The 21,248-nt window shown below is 38.4% G+C and overlaps 1 protein-coding gene across 1 annotated transcript in view; it reads left to right on the forward strand.

Moving 5' to 3' along the window:
• Positions 1–14,854: 14,854 nt before the first annotated feature.
• The window catches only part of IQCM (IQ motif containing M), a 367,401-nt gene continuing 361,007 nt past the window's right edge, over positions 14,855–21,248 (forward strand). Inside the window, exon 1 of the mRNA XM_088021330.1 lies at positions 14,855–14,891. Coding sequence (XP_087877456.1) covers positions 14,855–14,891 — 37 coding nt within the window. The remainder of the gene's footprint in view (positions 14,892–21,248) is intronic.

Raw genomic sequence — 21,248 nt, forward strand, 5'->3', positions numbered from 1 at the left:
CTCTCTCTCTGTCTTTCTCTTTGTGGCTTGTAGATCTTGTCAATATTCACAAAGGACTTGTTTTTTTGTTTTGTTGATGGTCTCTACTGTTTCATTTTTTGGCACTTGTTTTTGATTTTTCTTGTCTCTCTTAGTTTCTTCTACTTTCTTTGAATTTAATAATTTTTGCTTTATATGTGTTAAAGTTAAATAACAATTTTAAATACTTCATTTAATAAATACATTTAAGGCAATAAATTTACTTCTTGATACTACTTTGCCTGCATTCCATAGGTTTAATTTGTTGTGCTTCCATTTAGTCCCTGTTCTAAATATTTCATAATTTCCATTTTGATCTACTCTTAATCAATTAGTTATTCAGGAGTACACTTTAAAAAACTATCTTTATACCATGATTTGTAACAATTGTGTTATTCAAATTTTTAACATTTATTGGGACATTTCATGTGACTTAGTATATGGAAACATTTTTTAAATGCTCTATATGTGCTTGAAAAAAATGTGTATATTTGTGCAGGATTCTAAAAATATATATTACATCAAGCATCTAATGTTAAATATATATCCTTATTATATTGTATGTACTTGATCCATGTTTCTAATAGTGGTATGTTAAAATTTCCCTGTCCAATTGTTTTACATTTTTTCCATGTAATTCTTTTTTTTTTTTAAAGATTTTATTTATTTATTTGAGAGAGAGAGAGAATGAGAGATAGAGATCACGAGAGGGAAGAGGGTCAGAGGGAGAAGCAGACTCCCCGCCGAGTGCGGAGCCCGATGTGGGACTCGATCCAGGATCATGACCTGAGCCGAAGGCAGTCGCTTAACCAACTGAGCCACCCAGGTGCCCCCATGTAATTCTATTAATTGAAAGTTTGGAGCATTTTGTTAGGTTTATACAAATTCATGATCATCCTAACTTCTTGAAGCATTGTTTCCTTAACCATGATTTAGTGTACCTCTTCATTCCTATTAATAATTTTGACCTAATATCTATTTTTGCATGCTAGCACTAGTGTTACAACGGCTTTTTTTTGGAGGGGGGGCTATTATTGGTAGGTAAATATTTTTTCATGAATTCCCAATCTTTATGTGTTCTTTGGTTTTAAGTCTATCTTTTATAACCAACCCTTTAGTTGAATTTTATTTGTATTATTCTATAATCTCTGTCTATTAACAGATGGGTACCATCTGTATTTATGGCACTGATTAACAATTTATATTTATTTTACCATTTTATTTTAGGTTTCCATTTAAATTCCATTTCTTTCCTTTGCTTTTTTTTTTTTTTTTCTTCTCTTGCCTTCTTTAGGCTTGATAGAGTTTTCAGTAATTATTATACGATTCCTCTGGTGGTTTCAGAGCTATTCATTGTATTGCCATTCTATTAGAAGTTCTTTAACATGTTAGTGGAAATATTTGTCTCTAATTTTTTCTTAAGAAATTAGTCAGTATATTTATTCTCTTCTTAAGCAAAACAAAGGCCCCGAACTTCTAATCCATTGAAAATTGTTCCTTTCTGCATCTTCCCTACCCCTTCCTGGTTATTATATTTAAAATTTTGGTTCCACATTAAAAAAAATCCATATTAACTACTCATAAGTTTTGTAGGTAATAGTTATTTAAATTTACAAACATTATCAAATTTCTGTGCTTTTATATATATATATTTGTGTGGTGTGTGTGTGTGTGTGCATTTTATTCATTCCTTTTGGGATCACTTTCTTCTTCCTGAAGTATGTCCATTAACCACTCATTTTCAGGGGGTGTGTGTGTGTGTTTGTCAAGATTTCTTAGACTTAGTATTTCTAAATGTCCTTATTTGTTCTCACTTTTACATGATAGTTTGATTTTGAATTTTGTTTCTTGTTATTTTTCCTCCAATGTTCTAAGATACTGTCTTCTGTCAACAATCATTGCTGATGAGAGGTTTTGCCAAAGTTGTCATCCTTTTCTATATAGCCTATCTTTTCTCTATGTGGCAATTTATGTTTTTTTAAATTCATTTATTCATTATCCTTCAAATATTTATTGATTGACAGTGAGTGCTCTAGGCACTGGGTATTCATCAGTGTACAAAGCAGTAAAAATGCCCTGCACTCATAGATCTTACAGTCTAACAAGTGAATATATTAGCTAAGATAAAGCCAGTCACTGTAATAAATTAAACCCCTGATTCTCACTGGCTTAATGCTTTGAGATTTTATTTTTTATTTTTCACACTGTCTCTTATGGATGTTCCTACTTAGGGAGGTCTAAAGGTACAGGCTTCTTCTACTTTGTGACTGTGTCATCTTTAACATTTAGTTCTGATGCTGTCCTGGGGTCACCAATGTTCTAGCAGCCAGAGAGGGAAAAGAGCATGGAGGATCACATAGGAGGTTTTTAAGGACTAGGCCTAGAGATGGCACTCACCACTTGCGCCCATATTCTCATGGCTAGGATGCAGTCATTTGTTCACATTTAACTTCAAGGATGCCTGGGAAAGGTAGTTCAGCTGTGGGCCTAGGAGGAAGAGAAAACACATTTGGGAATCAGCTAGCAGTTTCTGCCATGCCACAAGTAAAATGCATGGTTTGCTAAATAGTATTAATACTAAGGAGGAAAGTAAATCAAGGAGGAGGCTGGGGGGGTTGTGGGAGGTCGGGATCCCAATTGTATATAGGTGGCTGTGAAGTCCTTACTTAGAGGGTACATTTGAGTATACACCTACAAGAAATGAGGGGTTGGTACCTTGTGGAGATCTGAAGGAACATTTCAGGCATAGTGAATAGCAAATGCAAATGTTCTAAGGTTGGGGGCAAGCGTGGTCAGCTAGAGCAACCAGGAAAGCAGTGTAGCTCCAGGACAGTGAACAGGTGCTGGGATAAAAATTAGGTCAGTGACATAAGTGATAATGTAGGGTTGTGTGAGCCATCAGTGGGTTTTGAATGGAGGGCATGATCTGACTCACGTTTTAGTGGGATAGCTCTGGTTGCTGGGTTGAGCATAGATTGAAGGAAAGGGGTAGGGAACAGAATGAGGCCAGTTAGAAGTTACTCTAATAATATAGGTGAGAAGTGGTGATGGTTTGGACTAGAGTGTTGACAGTGAAGGTGGCGTGAAGCTATCAGATTCTGAATATATTTTGAAAGTATTGCTGGCTTAGGATTAGCCTAATGGCTAGGTTGTGGGATGTAAAAAAAAAAAAGGAGTCAGGTGTGGTTGTTCAGCCTTAGTAACTGGAAGAGTGGACCTGTCATTTGCTGAGATTGGAAAAATGATCAGAGGAAAATTAGGAACTCAGTGTCAAAATGTAAAATTTGAGATGCTTTCATGACACTCAAATGGGAATGTGAAATAGCCAAGGAGAGAGGACCAAGCTATAAATACGTATTTGCGAATCAGAAACACAAAGATAGTACTTAAAGCCACGAAGCTGGACAAAATAACAAAGTAAATATATGTGGTGGAAAAGAAAAGAAATTCTAGTTCAGAGCCTTGGGACATTTTGCTATTTTGAGGTCAATGAGATGAGGAGGAACTAGCAAAAGACATTAAGGAGGAGGTAAGAGAAGGTCTAGGACAGCGGGGGTTCCCAGGAGCCAACTGCAGAAAATATGTCAAGAAAGAGTCAGTGATAGGGCGCCTGGGTGGCTCAGTTGGTTAAGCAGCTGCCTTTGGCTCAGGTCATGATCCCAGGGTTCTGGGATTGAGCCCTGCATCTGCTGCTCCCTCTGCCTGCCTCTCCCCGAGCTTGTACTCTCTCTCTCTCTCTCAAATAAATAAATAAAATCTTAAAAAAAAAAAAAAGAATGAGTCAGTGATGAAATGTATAAAATGCAGTTAATAGGTGAACCAAGATAAGGACTAAGAATCGTCAGTTGGATTTAATAGCATGAAGGTCAGCAGTGACCTTGATAGAAGGAATGGCAGGTTGTGATCCCCAGGAGACAGACCCTGAGGTGGAGATGAGCAAGAGGTTTGTTAGGAAGTACTTTTGGAATAGTCATCTGTGGAAGGGGAGGGGAGGAAGCAGGAATTAGGGCAAGTTGGGCTGTGATGCAGTGTAGTGAAGGTTGTAGCAAACCCCATGGGGAGCTCTAATGTTGAGATGGGGTGACATATCTGGACCTGCACAAACCTCTTGTTGACTAGTCATCGAAAATGGGCTGTCCTGGAAGGAGGCATGGTTTTGGACAAGGTGATTCTTTAGCCAGTGCAATCAGAGGAAGGGTCATAATTGAGAGCTCTCTTCTGGTGCATTTCCAGCAGCTGGGGAGTAAGTTCTTTGTGAGGCTCTGGCTGGTACATCACAGAGTCCATTAGAAGCAGTTTAGATAGAGTAGGGAGGGCAAAAACCTGATGAGAGTGGGTTCAAAAAAGAATGGGAAGACAGAAATCAGAGACAATGAGCACAGATGATTCTGCTCTTCATTCCTGTTGCTCGCTAGGACGTGTCTGGATGTGGATTTATTTTTATTCTTCTTGCTTGGCATCCAAGTGTAGTTTCAATCTCAAGATTCATGTCATTTTTCAATACTGGCACTTCAAACATTGCTTTTTCTCCATTTTTTTTTTCCTGGAACTTCTTTTATACACATGTTGGGATCTTTCAATCTATATTTTATACGTTTTACTCATTACTTCATCTTTTTATTTATATCTCTTTTTGTTATCTTCTGAGAAATTCCTCAGAAATTCCTTTTAAGTCACTGATTCTCTCTCTTTTTTTATTATGTTATGTTAATCACCATACATTACATCATTAGTTTTTGATGTAGTGTTCCATGATTCATTGTTTGTGTATTACACCCAGTGCTCCATGCAGAATGAGCCCTCTTTAATACCCATCACCAAAGACTGATGCTTAACCAGCTGAGCCACCCAGGTGCCCCTCTTGGTGGAGTCTTAACCTACTTATTTTAAATTCTTTTTCATATTCTTTTATCATTTTCATTTCCTATGAAGTGAATTACTATTCTAGTTGTTGATTTTATTGACTATCTTTCCTAGTGTTAGTTTCGGACATGTGTTTTATAATTTTGAAATTATTTTATAATAATTTTCAGGCTTATGTGGAGTAGAAGTTTTATTATATTTTTATATTTTATTTACTTCTATACCCACCACATTCTGGTTCACAATATTGTAACTTACACAATGTTTCCCATTGCAGAACCAGGTCTTATATTGGTTCCTTGGGGCTCCTGCCCTTGTGATACTGATGTATTTCAAATCCTATCTCTGAGCCAGTGGCTGGTGTGGCTAGGTCCTGGTGGTGAGACATGTGTGTATCTTCTGCCTCCCCACTTATGGAGCTTTTGATAAGCCCTTGCTCCAAACAGTGGTTTGGAAGTTTTGTTTCCTGCCTCCTCTCATCTGGTGGCTTTTTTAGCAGGGCCTGGCCCTAATCCTGTACCTGACATGGGAATTGTACTGAGTTCTGGGTATCCCACTGGAGCTGAACTCCAGGTAGCCTCTGCCTGCATCTAGAAGCTGGGACAGCATCCTCAGCTTCCATCCCATCACCACTGTGCATTTATTTTCTATTTCTGGTTCCTGAAGATCCCTACCTTATGGCCTTCAACCAGATATTGGTGAGAAAAAGACTAGTGTTTTGATATTTGTTGTTCGATGTGTTATTCCTCTTAGAAATTGTTTTTTTCTAGGAAGATATAAATGCTAGATATGGTACTGTATGTATCAGTGATGTGGTAATTAAATATTTTTTGGTCTCCTTTGATGATTCTTCATGTTTCTAAAGTTATCCCATATAGTAGACAAAGTATTATACCTCTTTATCCCTTATCCTCACTTCCTCTTTCCTACTTACTTTTAAAAAATCTTTTATAGAATCTGCATATATTTATAGACTCAAGAATAGAATTTATTATTAAGCTTTCACATGTATGCCATGGCCCTGAAATTCCTTCTTTTCTGGTCTGATTATGTTGACCAATATGGCCTTGAGACACTCTCCTTCCTTCTTTATTTCTGTGCTATTCCCACTCTCCACAAATCAGCTGCTTGTCCTCTTTCTCAGAAAACTCATTCTCTCTTGGCTTTACATATCACCTGTGTCTTAAAGACTTTCAGAGCTACATCTCTAACATGGAGAGGCAGAAGAGGAAGTGACAGGTATGGAAATGAGGGCTTACCTGGGCCAGGTTTAGGAGCTATGCTGAATGTTTTTATACATTTATTCATTTGATCTCCCAGCAGCTATGAGCCATAAGAATGATTATTATCCATATTTTACAGATAAAAGAGCTCAAGCTTATCGAGTTAAGTAAGTAGCTAACCTAATTTGTCTGGGACTGAGGTAGCTGTCAGGACTCTGGACCTTTGGTTTTAAACAAGAAAGTACTTGGCAAACTGGAATGAATTGGTCCCCTGAGGCCTACAGTCAATGACTAGGAAATGGCGGAGCCCTCGACTTGAACCCAGGCCCCCTTGAGCCTAAGATCTTTGCTCTTCACCACCATGTTATATTGTCTCTATTAGAATAAAGTAGGAAGAAAAAGGACTGATTCAAAGAGGAGGTAGAAGGTAAAGGCATGAAAGAATTCATGAAAGTATACTGTTTCCTGGAAGGAATTTTGCTAGGGAAAATTGTGCTTTAGCAGGAGTCAGGAGACCCGAACTCTGGTTTCAGTTCATCGGCAAACCCAGTGTTGAGTTGGACAAATCACTTACGTCCCCATACTGCCGTGTCCTCACCCATAAAATGAGGGGCTAACAAGAAGACAACTCCTAAGATTGTTTCCAGTTTTAAAATCAACTCCAAAACCATTTCATAACCCGTAAATATTTTTACAAGGTGATCGAGAGAGAAGAAATCCAAAAGTAGATGCCAAGATTTATAGTATTTCAGGATTTTGCTCAAATTTCTAGATTAACATCTCTAACATCAACTAGTATTTCTGAGCACAGCCAAATTTCATTTAAAGGGTTTAACAGTTTTGGCCTTTAATTTATTTTATTTAATTTGTGGTAATTAACTTTATGGTGTTTTCACTGTTGTCTTTAACTGTTTATATAATGTCCCAAACATCTCAGCAGGAGCTGCTTTTTCAATCCGGTTTTCACTCTTTATTGTTATTTCTAAAATGTTAATGTCTTCTATTTAAGGCATGTGTGATTAATAGCTGAGAGAATACTTCTATAACAGCACAGTTTTAATCTGTGAAAATTACAAGAAAAACAGTCACAACATGCCACAATTATTATTGAAGGCATAGCTGCATTTATTGACATGTGAATCTTCCGAAGATATTTTGAAAGCGTTTCTGATATAATAGAGAACTTAAGAAATAAGGCACTATGACCTTTTTTGTTGTTCCTGGACATACATATCATATCTGATATGTTTCTAACTAAAATTTCACCAAAATAAAACTTATAAGATATAACTTCCAGTATTTTTAACATTTCATTCAAGAAAAGCCATACTTTCCTTATTACCTCCTCCCCCACCCCTTTCTTTCTGTTTGTGTCTTAAGGTTGAATTCAAAGACTAGGAATTTGAGGCAAGAAAAATGTGGAATAGTGCCCGCCTTTCTGAAACTAGTTTGTGTGTGTGCGCGCGTGTGTGTGCGTGTGAGCACACACACGCGTGTGTGTGTTTGTGTGTATGATTACTGCTCAATCTGGGCCGAAGCAATTAGCCCCTTTTCTCATTTGGATAATTGTGGTCTTCCTATCAAGGTAACTAGGTGCATAAAATTAAACAATTCCATACATCACCTAGTGCTCATCACGACAAGGGCACTCCTTAATCCCCATCCTAGCTGTGGGAACATGGAAAAGTTGGTCAAACTTCTCTGAACCTCAGTTTCTTCAGGCAGTGAAGTGAAATCCTAACTACTTCCTGCAGCTGCTGGAAGGAGTAAACCTGATAATGTATGAATGCACATCCCCCGTTCCTCTCTTGCCCAAGAAACTCTTGTTTCACACTTTAGCCATCATTTCACAACGCCACTTTTTCGAGAAAGCCTTTCCTAATGTGTTTTTTTGTTGTTCATTTATTAATGTCAGCGTGACCCACTAGAACACCATCAACTCCATTAAAAAAAAATTAAAGTCCATCAGCCACATTGCAAAAAATTATGACACGTTACATGGAAAATTTAGTGGTAGTGAAATTTCTAAGTAGATATTAATAGCTCTGAAAACAAGCAGATTATAATGATCGAGGACTTCTTGCAGGAATTCAAATCAACTGCTTTTTATGAGGTATTTATTGCTTGGCTAGCCATGTACTTGGTCTTATGGAAGACACAAAAGAAAAAAAAGACTAGTTTCTTCCCCAGTCAGGCTTAGACTAGCACAGATATTGTTGGCTTTTAGCAAAGCTCTATGCTTCATTTTTCTTTTGAGAAAGAGAAGAGGAGAAATAAAACTATCTGTAATGATGAGAATAGTGTTTTTAGAGTTTTAGTAGGTTACTTTGAAAAACTAATAATTAAAACTTAAAATTGGGGGCACCTGTGTGGCTCAGTCAGTTAAGTGGCCGCCTTCAGCTAAGGGCATGATGTCTGGGTCTTGGGATCCAGCCCTGCGTTGAGCCCTGCGTCAGGCTCCTTGCTTCCCGGGGAGTCTGCTTCTCCCTCTCCCTACCCAACTCGTGCTCTCTCTCTTTTCTCAAATAAATAAATAAAATCTTTTTTTTAAAAAAACCTTAAAATGTATTGTTAAATAAATTTAAATTGATGTGTAACATATAATCAAAAAAGTACACGATTTCTAAGTGCACAGCGCAAGGAATATTCACAAAGTAAACCCGCCTGTGTAACCACCATCTGATAAATAAACATTACCAGCACCCTAGAGGCTTTCCTTGTGCCCCATCAGACTCTACACCCTTTCTCCAAAGGTCACCATTATTCTGTTTTCTATCACCATTAATGTTTTGCCTGTTTTTGAACTTTATATTAGTGGGAGCATACAGTATGTTCCCTTTTATGCTTTCTCTCAAGATTATGTGTGTGAGAATCAGTTATGTCTGTGTGTACGGCAGTTCATTCTCACTGCTGAGACACATTCATTTGTATGAATCTGTTGTGATTTATCTATTCTACTGTCAGTGGGCACTTGGGTTGCTTCCAGTTTTCACCTGTTACAGAAGAGTGCTGCAGTGATCATTCTTACATGTGGCTTTCAGTACACAATGTAAAGTGTTTCTGTTGGGCGTGGCAGGGCTGAGCCATACCTAGTTGTAGATTTAGGTTTTGAAGGTAGTGCCAAATAGTTTTCCAAAGATTACCAATTTAGACTCCCCACAGGCAGTAAATGAGTATTTCAGTAGCTCTATATCCTTGCCAACACTTAGGATTTTGTTAAAGCCATTCATTTGGGGGTGTGGTACTTGTGGTTTTACTTTGTGTTTCCTTAATGACTGATGAATTTTGAGCATCTTTTTGCATGCTGATTTCCCATTTGAAAATCCCCTTTGCAAAGTGTCTATTGCAATCATTTGCCTACTTTTATATTAAATTGTCCATTTTTTCTTTGATTTGTAGAAGTTTTATTTTTTTATATGATATTTTTGTGCTTATAATTTTGGAAAGTATGGGGACTAAAAGTCAGTATTTCAATTCCCTTCAGTAGATGATCTCTTTACTGAGGTATGGCTCCATCTGACATTGCTTGCTTTCCTCCCCCCCCCCCCCACGTTATTCCACTTAACCACTATGGGATGATAGTCTTATGTCACCAAGGCCAGCCCATCATCTTCTGTCAGTAAGCTTTGATTCTCGGTGGCCTTCAATGTACATGTTCATGTATTGCCAGATCCTACTTTATACATCTGTATATCAAAACCCTAAGGTAAGATCACAGAAAAACTTTATAGCTTACTGATTATGGCTCAGAAGGACCAGTTGTACACATTGAGGCCAAATGGGAAAGAATTCGTGTGTTTTAGCTAAAGAGTATTTTAAAGTCTCATGTGCGAGTCTTCCCAGTTTAACATCTTCTTTTTCATGACTTTAGAATTGAGATGAAATTAACAGCTTTCTTTTGTGACTTAAAGATTTAACTATTGTATGTAAAACCAGGAATATTTGGGATCTCTTCATTAGTGTCAGTGTCCATGCAAGCCCACAAGGAAATAGAGCATAACATCTGTTTGGTGAAGTTGAACCTTATATCCAGAAGGCCCCTGTGAAATCATCGACTGGGTGTCTCTGATCCCGTAGCGTTGGGGTTGGGGTTGGTGGCAGTGACCCCCATGCCGGGAGAAGCCCTGAGACCCTCTTCAGTCAGAACAGCAAGGCTTTCATCTCTTGTCCTCATTGACTTCTGAAGAAGAGTTCCTTTAAACATAGGTTGAAGCTCCCCTTTTAAAAATTGTGTGTCTATTTTAAATCCTTCACTTATAGACAGGAATTGAGAAAGGAGGTGGAGTTCAGTGAGGTTAAGTGGTTTGGCCAAGATCACACACTTGTGCAATGGCAGAATCAGGACTGAAATCCAACATTGCTCTCTCCACAGTGCTCTGAGACTCTGATGTTTGTGTCAGCTGGAACAATATCCTAATAATTCAATTATGTCCTTTTCCTTCCCAATTCTGGCTCTGAGAAGTGTATTCACCCAAGTTAATTAGAGAATCATAGGGAGGTTTCCGTGTTGGGAAGGGAGTGTGCTTGCCACGGTCACACACATTCCCCGGGATCCCAGCGTAGCTGATATTAACGATCACGCATATAATATCTTCTTTCCAACTCATTTTATGGCCGTCTGACTAATTTGGTTCATAATTTTAATTACGCAGTTGTACTTTTTTTAGTCTCCTATTGTCTGGTATATCTTTTTACCCATTATAAATGCCTAATATTGGCTCTGCTATATTGGACTTGTTCCATTTTGTTTTCTTTCCCTGCACTCCTTTCTGTTTTCTCATTCGTGTTGTTTGGTACCAGCATATCTGATGTCTGGTCAGAGGGACAAAGAGACTCGGCAGAGAGAAGTCAGGAAGCAGATCTGGAAAATGACCTAAAGGTCCTTGTTGACTTGAAGGAGAAAAAGTGGAGGAGGGTTCACACTTATTAAAGAATGAAACAGGACAAATGACTGGACAAAATCTCAGAGGGTGATCGTAGTGGCCAAGGGTTGAGAGGCACACGGCCGGGGTGGCGGGGCGGGGGGGCGCGGTTTGCAACCATGGACATGATGGAAAGAGGTCAGGCCTAGGCCACTTTCTTGTATATTCTGCTCCCAAGTTCCAGAGAACAGAGAAAAAGTGGACAGGGACAGGATGGAGACAGGAACTCTTAACCACGCAGTTTTTTGAAATTTGGGGCCAGTTAGAATTATATACATTACAAAAGCAATGTAATAATAGATTTTAAGAAAGTAATGGGGCCTTTGAGGTCTTCTTGCCCAACAGTTTTATTTTACAAATGAGGAAACTAAAGGCTAAGAAAAGTCGAAACAAGCCCCTTGGCTCAGTTCTCGGTGGAGCAGTGGGATGTCAGTCCTATATTTTTCATCCATATTTACTCAGTTGCAAGAGCGAGAAAAGCCCAAGGCAAGGAGCTAGGTTTTATAATAAATGCATTTGGAAGTCATGGAAAGGAAATGATACACTCCGATACACATTTAAGAAGACAACTCCTGCTGTGTGGAGAAGGAATTGGAATAGGATAAGAGTGGGGATTAAGACAGCAGTTAGGAGGCTGTTTCAACATTCCAAGAACGAGATGATTGTGGCTGGGAGAGGGAAGTGAGGAGAAGGAGATATTTTGAAGTTAAAATGTAGAAGACTTGATGGATTGGATGTGGTAGGTAAAATATAGAAGGAGTCAACGTTTTATGGCTTGCGCAACTGGGTGGATATAGGTACAATTTCTAACGTGGAGAAGTGGGAAGGGAGTAACATGTGATTGAAAGTCAGGAAGATTGCTCTCATGCACCCTTCTGTCAACTGTTGAAACTGCCTGTTTCGATCCGTGGATCATGACCTGTTTCCCCAAGTCCTGCTGAAGGCCATAGGGCAGTTTTTTGTCACTAGGATCCTTAATTATACAGGGTACCATGATAAACTCTTACCAGTCATCTGCTTTGGAGGGATAAGCTAAGGAGATAAGGAAGGGAAATACTGTTTCTACGTTTGTTTGCTTTTTATCTGCATAGAAATAGAATTAGAAGCCCTTAGCCTTCCTGTAACCCAATAGGAGAGCCTTGGATTGCACCTCCTGAAGGAGAAAGGGAGGAAGGATGTTTTCACAGATGTGCCTGAAAAGACATGAAAAGGTAGGGCATCCCTGTTCCAGCATGCTGTTGCCATAATTACTCTTTCCACAAACAGTTTTTGAAATCCTTCTTTAGGCCAGGTCCTCTTAAAGGCACTGGGACTACTGCAGGGAAGAAAACAAAGTCCTTCCTTATGGAAGTCACATTCCAGAACATTACTTACGTAATGTAGATGCTCTACCCACTGAGCCAGCCAGGCACCCTAGCTCACAGACTTTCTTATGACATCTGGTATACAGTTGTTTGCATTTTATTTAAAATTTTGACTTACGTCTTTGCCTTTTCTTCCAAAATAGATGGCATACCCCTTGTACAACCCAGACACTAGATTTGCACTTATTAGTCGATCAACGTATCAGGAGGGACTCAGCGTTTCCTAACTGTCTGCTGGGGATGTAAAGTGGAGAGGGATTCTATCTGCTGATACTCCATGTCAGTGTGCTGCTTATCTTTAAGTAATTCCATCCTCCAGGGCTTCCTCCACCCCCAGCTCCTGTCTCAGCATCCTCTATCACCTCGGTTTGCGGGGGCATTACCATGCCAGCACCCCTTTAGGATGCTTGGCTAGTTTTGTGCATTAAAAGGGCTGTGGGATGTCTTGCTTGCCAGCCAATTTAATGCAGGCTGACACTCCTGGCACACTGAATTAAGGTGGAGGAGCCAAACGCCCCAGAGAAGAGTCCATTTCTATGGAGATTAAAACAAGAAAATGACAGCACAAAATACCTTTATTTTCTTCTCATATTTAAATGAAAAGAAGACAGTAATTAAGCGAGACCAGAAGATGAGTTCTGATTGTTAATTGCTAAGAGAGGTGCAGTATTTTAATTTGTCCCAGTTCATTTGTAGAACCAGGCAGATGAGGTACATGGTTGGTGCTCTTGCCCATGGTATAATGCTGACAACTTGAGAATTAATCATTTTTGGATGTTCCAGATTTGTTATTTTAAAACTGTAACTATAAAATTTTACCCCCTCTGGGTAGAAGTTGAGGGAAAGTGTCGTAGCCTTTTATCTAAGAGCATGTGGCTATAGAGTCATGACTTCCATAGGGCCATGATGGTTGGTGGATTTTTTTTAAAGATTTTATCTATTTATTTGAGAGAGAGAGAGAGAAAGCATGAGAGGAGGGAGGGTCAGAAGGAGAAGCAGGCTTCCCGCCGAGCAGGGAGCCCCATGCGGGGCTCCATCCCAGGACTCGAGGATCATGACCTAAGCCGAAGGCAGACGCTTAACCCACTGAGCCACGGCTTGTGGATTTACTCAAATAATCCCCAAATTATTTAACAGGTCTTGAACACTTCACTACAGTTTGGTGCTCTAGTCAGCTAACTGAAAATTATACCTAGAGTTTTAGAACAAGAGGCTCCATGAGACTCTGTAAAGCATTTAATATTACTATTTCCAATTATAAAGCAGTGTGAGCACACAGTAGTATGCACTGGTGGAACTGATTCCCTGGCTGTAGGGACAACATTTGATGTATTTTGAATAATCCTTTGGAAGTAATGATAATTTCAAATGTAGGAGGAAGGGCTCAGCTCAATAAACATATTAATCAGCCCTTTTTGAGCACCTCCAGAATGGGATGCACTGAGCTGGGAAACATGAAGGTCAAGGCAAAAGGCAGCGGTTCGCTCCTCCAGCTGACTGTTTGAATCTTTTGGGAAACTTAAAAAATGCAGATGCCTAGGTTCCACTCTAGATGGATATATTTTTAACCACCTCCCACCCAGGCAATTCTACTAGACATCCAGCGTTGAGGAGCCCCTGGTATGAAGTATAGTTTGGTTTTCAAGGCACTTGGAGTTTAATTGAGAATATAGGACTTCTATTTATATTCATCACTCTATTTTTTTCTTTTTTCTTTTCTTTTTTTTTTTTTTTTGCTCCTTAAACAGAAGCATTTGGTAAGTTTCAAATGAGACATTGACATCATGACTACTGTGTTTACAAGAACAGACCCCTAGAGGCCTGGGTGATCATGAAGGAGGTAGGATTTGAACCTATGCTGTAAGGATGGGTAGGACATATGTTTAAAAAAAAAAAAAGATGTGAGAGCAGTGCATTCTGAGTAGAAGGCTAGCCTCAACCTAAGCTCAAGTGTGTAAGCTCAAGGCAAGGATGTGTAAGGTATGTGCCAGGTATTAACAGGATATTATTTGGAAAATAGTGAGAAATCAGAGAAGCCTGTTTAGGACTCGGGCCCAAAGATGGGGATTTGAGTTCTGTATGTGCTATGAAATAACTGCTTACTTCAACAAGTTGTCTCACATCTCTGAGCTCCAGTTTCCACATCTGCCAAAAGTGGGACAATAGTTCCTGTCAGGTTGTTCGGAACCAGTAAGGTAATACGTATACAAGCACTTGGTAAACCACAGAGCCCCACCCAGTACTAGCTGTTGTTATCACTGTCTTTTGGAGGGGTAGGCATGGAAGATTTTAGAGCAGAGGAGTGCTGTATAACAAGTGTTAATAATTCATCCAATTTTTTTTATGAGTGGGAGAAAGAAATAGCTAAAAATTAGTATTTATAATCAATGCATTATTTAATGTAATTGTGTTTAGGGACTTGGAGCCCAACTTTCAAAAAAGAAGATCACCCTAACCACCCATCATGGTTGCTGCAGAGGCTATGCCTGATAAGGCAGAATGTGAGTATCACATTTCCGTAACAACTCAGTGCATAATGCTTCATGCTCCACCGGCTTTGAGGAAACTTTTAATTATTAATCCTTAGAACACTAAAGTTATTGGTGTACCTTGTAAGAATTCATCTCATTCCCTTTATTTCAATATCACCAAATTTGAGATATCTATAGCAGGTTTTAATTTAGGGTGCTGTCTAATATGGTGTCTACTAGCCACATATGGCTATTCAGTGCTTGAAGTGTGACCAGGGAAACTAAGGAACTGAATATTTAATTTTAATTCATTTTAATTTCAATACAAAAAACTGATAATTCAGTCATCAGAAAACTTTTAACAGTTTGGAACAACTGTTTGGAACAACTTGAGTATGTGAATATATTTTTGCAAGTGGATACTTTAGAAAATCTAAGGCCAGTATCTGAATTGAGAGGTATATAAGTACAAAATACAAGATTTTGAAGACAGAACAAAAAAGAATGTAAAGTATCTCATTAATTTTTAATATTGATTAATGTTGAAATGATAATACTTGGATATAATTTAAATAAAATCTATAATAATTACTGTATGTTTTTAAAATTAATTTCATCTCTTTTCATTTTTAAAAATGTGACTACTAGAAAATTTTAAATTACATATATGGCTCACATTGTATTTCTTTTAGAGCTGATCTAGACTTGGCAACACTTCGGTTAATCTTAAATTTAGGCTTAGCTAGCCTGATTGAGAAACATAGAGTGCTGAATAGAGGGTTGGGATTATCAGGGTTTTCTGGTTAAGCAACTTCCCCTTGGCTCTTGTGACCCCAGACAGTATATGGTACAAGCCAGTGGGCTTCTATTCTAGGCTACAAATAGAGTGCCATGTGGATTACTGTAACTCTCTATTTGGGTAATACAGCACATTTTTAGATGGAAAGGGCAGAAAGGAAGAATGTTCTCTAAGTTCCATTTTGCCTTTGGGTCATGCCCATAATTACTTAAATTATATTTGAAGGCTTGATCCTGAAAGCTGGAAATTCCCCTGTATTTGCTTAGCAACCGAGTCCCACTCTGAGAGAGATTAACGTAGAGAGATTTATTTTTTTTGTTTTTAGAGGGGAGGTGCACTGTAAATTCTCCCTCAGGTAGGTAGGCAACCTATTAATCCTTATTATTGCAAAGACAATAAGCCACTTTGCTAAAGAAGGAATAAAGAAAGTGGGGGAGTGAGGAAAAGTGTGTAAGAGACAATTCAACAGAATGCTGTTTCATTGGAAGTGAAGAGTTGGGTCTTAATGCAGAATGTGTTGTGGAAATGATTGTCAAATATAGGTTTTAGGAGGTGATAGGCATATACCACTTGGAATTTGGGTTTCACTTGGCTTTTGAACTCTTTTTGAAAAGAAATTAGACAAATTATATTTTCCTCACTTACGTGTAATGAAATTGAATATAAACTATTTTCTTTGAGGTTCCTCTTCGAAGGGCTTCCCTTCCATTTCCTAGTTTCTACAACTCTTTTCCCTGGAATGAATTAAACCATCTTTGTTCCGGCTTCCCTCCCCTGCTCCTCATCCCTAAAGCTCCTAATCTAACTCTGCCCTTCCTCTGAACCTGCTTTGAGAAGATCTTTCAGCACACACAGTAATATTCAATCCTTTGTTAGTTTGTTTTTCACTCGTTTGCTGTATGTTTGTTATTTTTAGCCAAGGAATATTTCCTACAAAATGAAAACTTAGGAAGAGCTCAAATATGTAAAACAGATAAGGTCTGAGATGCTCTGATTGAAAGATGGAAGAGCCCGGAAGGCATATGAAATTGACGAAGTGCAGTTTTAAAACCACTGCCTTAGTCTGGATTTGATTCACTGTTTTATTGTTTTATTTCTCTTGGGATATTTCTGTTTTAAACCTTGTCTCTAATAATACAATGCAAAGTCTTATATCTTTAAAGGCGAATTCATACATTCATGAGCTGGCAGTTGGTGGGATGTTGGTGACTTATGCTGGCCTATGTCATAGCATATGGATCATACCGAATGTCATGGCCTTTATTGACAATAGTTTTTCTGGAGTTAGGCTCTAAATACCTGGAAGGTAGGGATACCTAATGTCCTTTTTATTTCAGCACATTTAGCACCAAATTAGCACCAAATTTAGCACACTTAGCATCTGGGACTTAGTAGGTACTTAATGAGCATATACTAAACCTCATTGAGTCTGAGGTATGGCTTTTCTAACACCTGTGAAATCAAACACACAGGCACTTACTTTGACTATATAGGCAAAGAGGGCCTTAGCCATGTAGTCATACATCTTTGTTTAGGATAGCTCCTTAGTAAATTTTTGTGAAGTCTCTGGAGAGTGCAGCCTGTTTGTAGGAAGGTTAGAAAGCCTCTTAGTAAGGCCAGTTATTTTTGTTATGGTTATAAAAAACACATGTTTGCAAGTCCCTAGGTCTTTCTAGGGGAGAAAAGACTTGCTCAATGATACAATCAAGAGATGGCCAGTGGCTTGTTCCCTGTTATAGCTTCCATAATCAGGTCTTCTGGTATTTTCACTTCACAGATTTACTAGAGCAGTTACACAGAGCTCTAAAGCATTAAGAGAATTCTGAAGTTTTATGAACTTCCAGTCATAATACCACTAAATTGATGATATACGAAGAGTGAGTTTTTTTTTTCAAATATAAAATAAATGTAAGAAAATATTTTAGCCTAGTGAAATTGTTTGGCATTAGAAATTCATTATCTTTCCCCATGGAAATGTTAATATTTGCACTCATGTTTTATGTAGGTAGTATAAGTTTTTCAATCTCTTCATGAACTTTATCATAAAATATTTGTGATTGCTTATAATAATTTTTATTGCTTTTGGGGGGTTGCTAACTTGAAGGATTCAAAGTATAATGAAATTTTATTATTTGCAAATCTATTAATTAATTAGTTTTGGATAAAAAGAACTATAATACCAGATTTATTCAAACCAATTTAGAAAGTTGAAATTTATCTTTGTGCTACTGAAGAAATGAGGATTGACTAACGAAATTAATGATATAAACATGGTTGGAGAAGAGTTTAGCTCAATGATAGTAATAATACAATAACTACAGTAATAATTGCTCATATTTATTGAAAACTTATTATGTGCCAGGCACTGTGCTAAGTGCTTCGTAACCAAGTCCAATTGAATCCTCACAACCCTGTGCAAGATATACTATTATTGTTATTATCCTCATTTTACAAATGAGAAAATGAAGGCTTAAGACAATAAAATAAGATTCATGAGCAAATTGTAATTCAAGACCAAAATAGTGTGACTCAGGAATGAGAGCTCTTAAAAGTCACTCTATATGCTATGGGTACATATTTGCAAATAAACAAAGCCTTAATTACAGGTTTTTTTTTTTTAAGAGAAGGAGCATACCTTGACAACTTCCTCTTAATAATTGAAGTTCCAATGTGCACGTCAATGTATAAAAGCTGAATGCTTGTATACTTAACAGATTATGAACAAAGAAACAGAAGCTTCAAAGATTATTAATTGGATGGATTCTTATCATCAAAGTTGTTTAATTTCTCATAATTTTAGACTCATTTGTTGAGCATATATATTCAACTGAAATTATAAAAATAGCACACACTAGCTTTGCCTTTTCTGTTTTTTTTTTTTTTTTCTTTTCTTTTCTGGGGCAAACTGGCACCAGCCATTTGCCTTTCCTAAGGCACTGAGATATGAATGCTCTTGTGCTACCTTCAGAATTTAACTTTTTGGTTCAAAGGCTAATTTTTAGTTATAGGAGAAAATCCAAACAGCTGCCTCAGCATCTTAAATGCCAACGAGGGCTCAGGTTTAAGTGCCAACTTGGAGTCAGCGTGTCAACATGCCTTCAGCTGGAGCCGTTTTAGGATCTGTGAGAAATTGCTCTCTTCGGGTGGTGGCTGCCTTTCTCTGCCTCTTTAAGAACAGTCCCAGGCCTTGTCCTATTCAAGAACTTCACTGCCTGACTGTATGGGTTTATGGTGGCAGTACCTTGATGAGTCAGAATCTACTTGCTGGCTCCAAGAGGGCCATTAGCATTGCTAGAGTGTATAGTAGCTTCTCCACAGTTCACAGGTGACAGGTGGCTATTGGTGATGGGGAAAACCAGACACACTGGTCATCAAAGAGCCCAGAGAGAAGTAAGATGCTGCCTTGGGAATTTAACTCCTCTGTCTAAGGCCAATTAAGACGGGAAAATATCAACAGCTTTATCAGCACATTAAATTACAATAAGGGCTCAGGACTGGCAGCTTGAAATGAAAGTGTCTTGGTTTGTTTGGGCTGCTGTAACAAAATGTCATAATCTGAGTGGCTTTTAAGCAAAAGAAACTTTTTTCTCACAGTTCTGGAGACTGGGAAGTCCAAGATAATGGTGCCAATAGATTTGGTGTCCAGCGAGGCCTGCTTCCTCACTGACGGATGTCTTCTCACTGTAGGTTTACAGGGTGGAAGGGACTACCTAGCTCTCTGGAGGCTCCTTAAATGGGCACTAATCTCAATCATGAGGGCTCCACCCTCAGAGCCCTCCTCCTAATACCATCATATTGGGCATTAGGTTTCAACATATGAATTTTGGGAGAATACATGTCTTCAGTCCATAGCAGAAAGTGGCGATGAAAGGCAAATATTTCACTAGAGTGACCAGGCAGACCTCAGAGGAGTCTCCAGTACTCACAAGAAGTAGTGCATGAAGTTGGGAAAAGCAGCAGATATGTAGAAAAAAATCAGGAAACAACTCAGGAGACCAGCTCCTTGGGTGGGCTTCCAGGATGGCTGACTTCGGAAGGGCCCTCTGCGTGTCAGCTTTGCCTATAAATGAAGACTAGATCTTCATTTAGAATGAAGACATGATAGTTTTTATAAAGCTACATTTTCACCAAAAACCAGTGACTTCATCATTTCATTATGAATAAGTTTTATTGTTTGTCATGTGTATGACACCTGGCAATACTGTAATTATAAGTAATTATAGGGGAGGTAGTCAGAAGAAGGGAATTAAAGGAGGAAAGACGGTCAGGAGAGGAAGAAACAGAGGAGAGGTTGTGGCATCACTCCTCAGAATACGTTACTGCTTTTCCTCTGGGGGGCACATGGTCTGGTTAGAAGCCTCCTCAAAGTAGATTTAGATTTTAGTTGAAACTTGATGAAACAGTTTTCATTCCAGAACGCCTGTCTCTTCCATGTGAGGACCGTGCATCATATGGCTTTGAGTGGTGACATTTATGTGAACCATATAATGATTGACATGTGACTTTGTGCTGTGATCTACACAAGGAACATGTATACGTCTTGAAGCACGTGCATGAAGTCTTGACAAGTATTTTTTTATTAGAAAGAAGAAAAAAATCCACCAATCTATATCCTTAGAAATATGTAGATAGCTCTGAATGTGGGGCGATAGAGAGGCAAGTGTGGGTGGACAGGGAGATTTGGGTTTGTCGATGACTTACATACTTTACATAGGTGAGAGTGGAAAGAGGGAAGAAGCTAGGGAGCAAGAAAAGAGGTTGTTTTTTTCTAGAATGATTGCAGAGCAGCAATTCCACTGCCCAGTGATGGGACACCTTAGTAGATGCTTTTTCTCCTAACCCAGCACTTTCAAGGGGGTGCCTAGAGTCCAAGTGGCTCCTCCTTTATTGCAAGGGTCTCCCTCAGGCTTCAGTCCTCAGGATGGTATTGCCCCCAAACTAACAGCTGCCTGTGGCCCCTGAAATCTACATGGAGAAAAGTCAGGGGAAATTTTGTGAAGGAATGAAGGGAGAACTTGTCCCCAATATTTTGTTATGAAAATTTCAAACATACAGCAAGCTTGAATGAATTTTAAATTAATACCCATAGACTTACCACCTAGTTTTTACCATGAATATTTTACTGCATTTGATTTATTTCGTATCCATCCATCCACATGCATATCATTAGTCAGGATTCATTATTTGCTTATATTTTTTATTCTATTGATATAAAATGTATGACAACAAAATGCCAAAATCTTCAGTATATATTCACTGAGTTATAATAATTACATATGCCTGTGCGATTGATCCACTGTGCATCAGAGTATAGAACATTACTGTTACCCCAGAAATTTCCTTCCTTTCCCTTCTCACTCAATCCATGCCATCCCTGACCAGAAAAATCACTGTTCTTTTCTATCTCCCATGTATTAGCTGTGTTTGCACTAGAACTTCATATAAGTGGAACCATAAAGTAGTGTGTGTGTGTGTGTGTGTGTGTGTGTGTGTGTAAGGATGCTTACTTTGCATAATGATTTTGAAATTCATCCATGTTGTGTATGTCAGTAGCTTGATTCTTTTTTATTGCTGAGTGGTATTTCATT

The sequence above is a fragment of the Eumetopias jubatus genome, unplaced genomic scaffold, assembly GCF_037043125.1.
Source record: "Eumetopias jubatus isolate StellerSeaLion01/CBP00866 unplaced genomic scaffold, mEumJub1_p1.0 scaffold_2, whole genome shotgun sequence".
Lineage (NCBI taxonomy): Eukaryota > Metazoa > Chordata > Mammalia > Carnivora > Otariidae > Eumetopias > Eumetopias jubatus.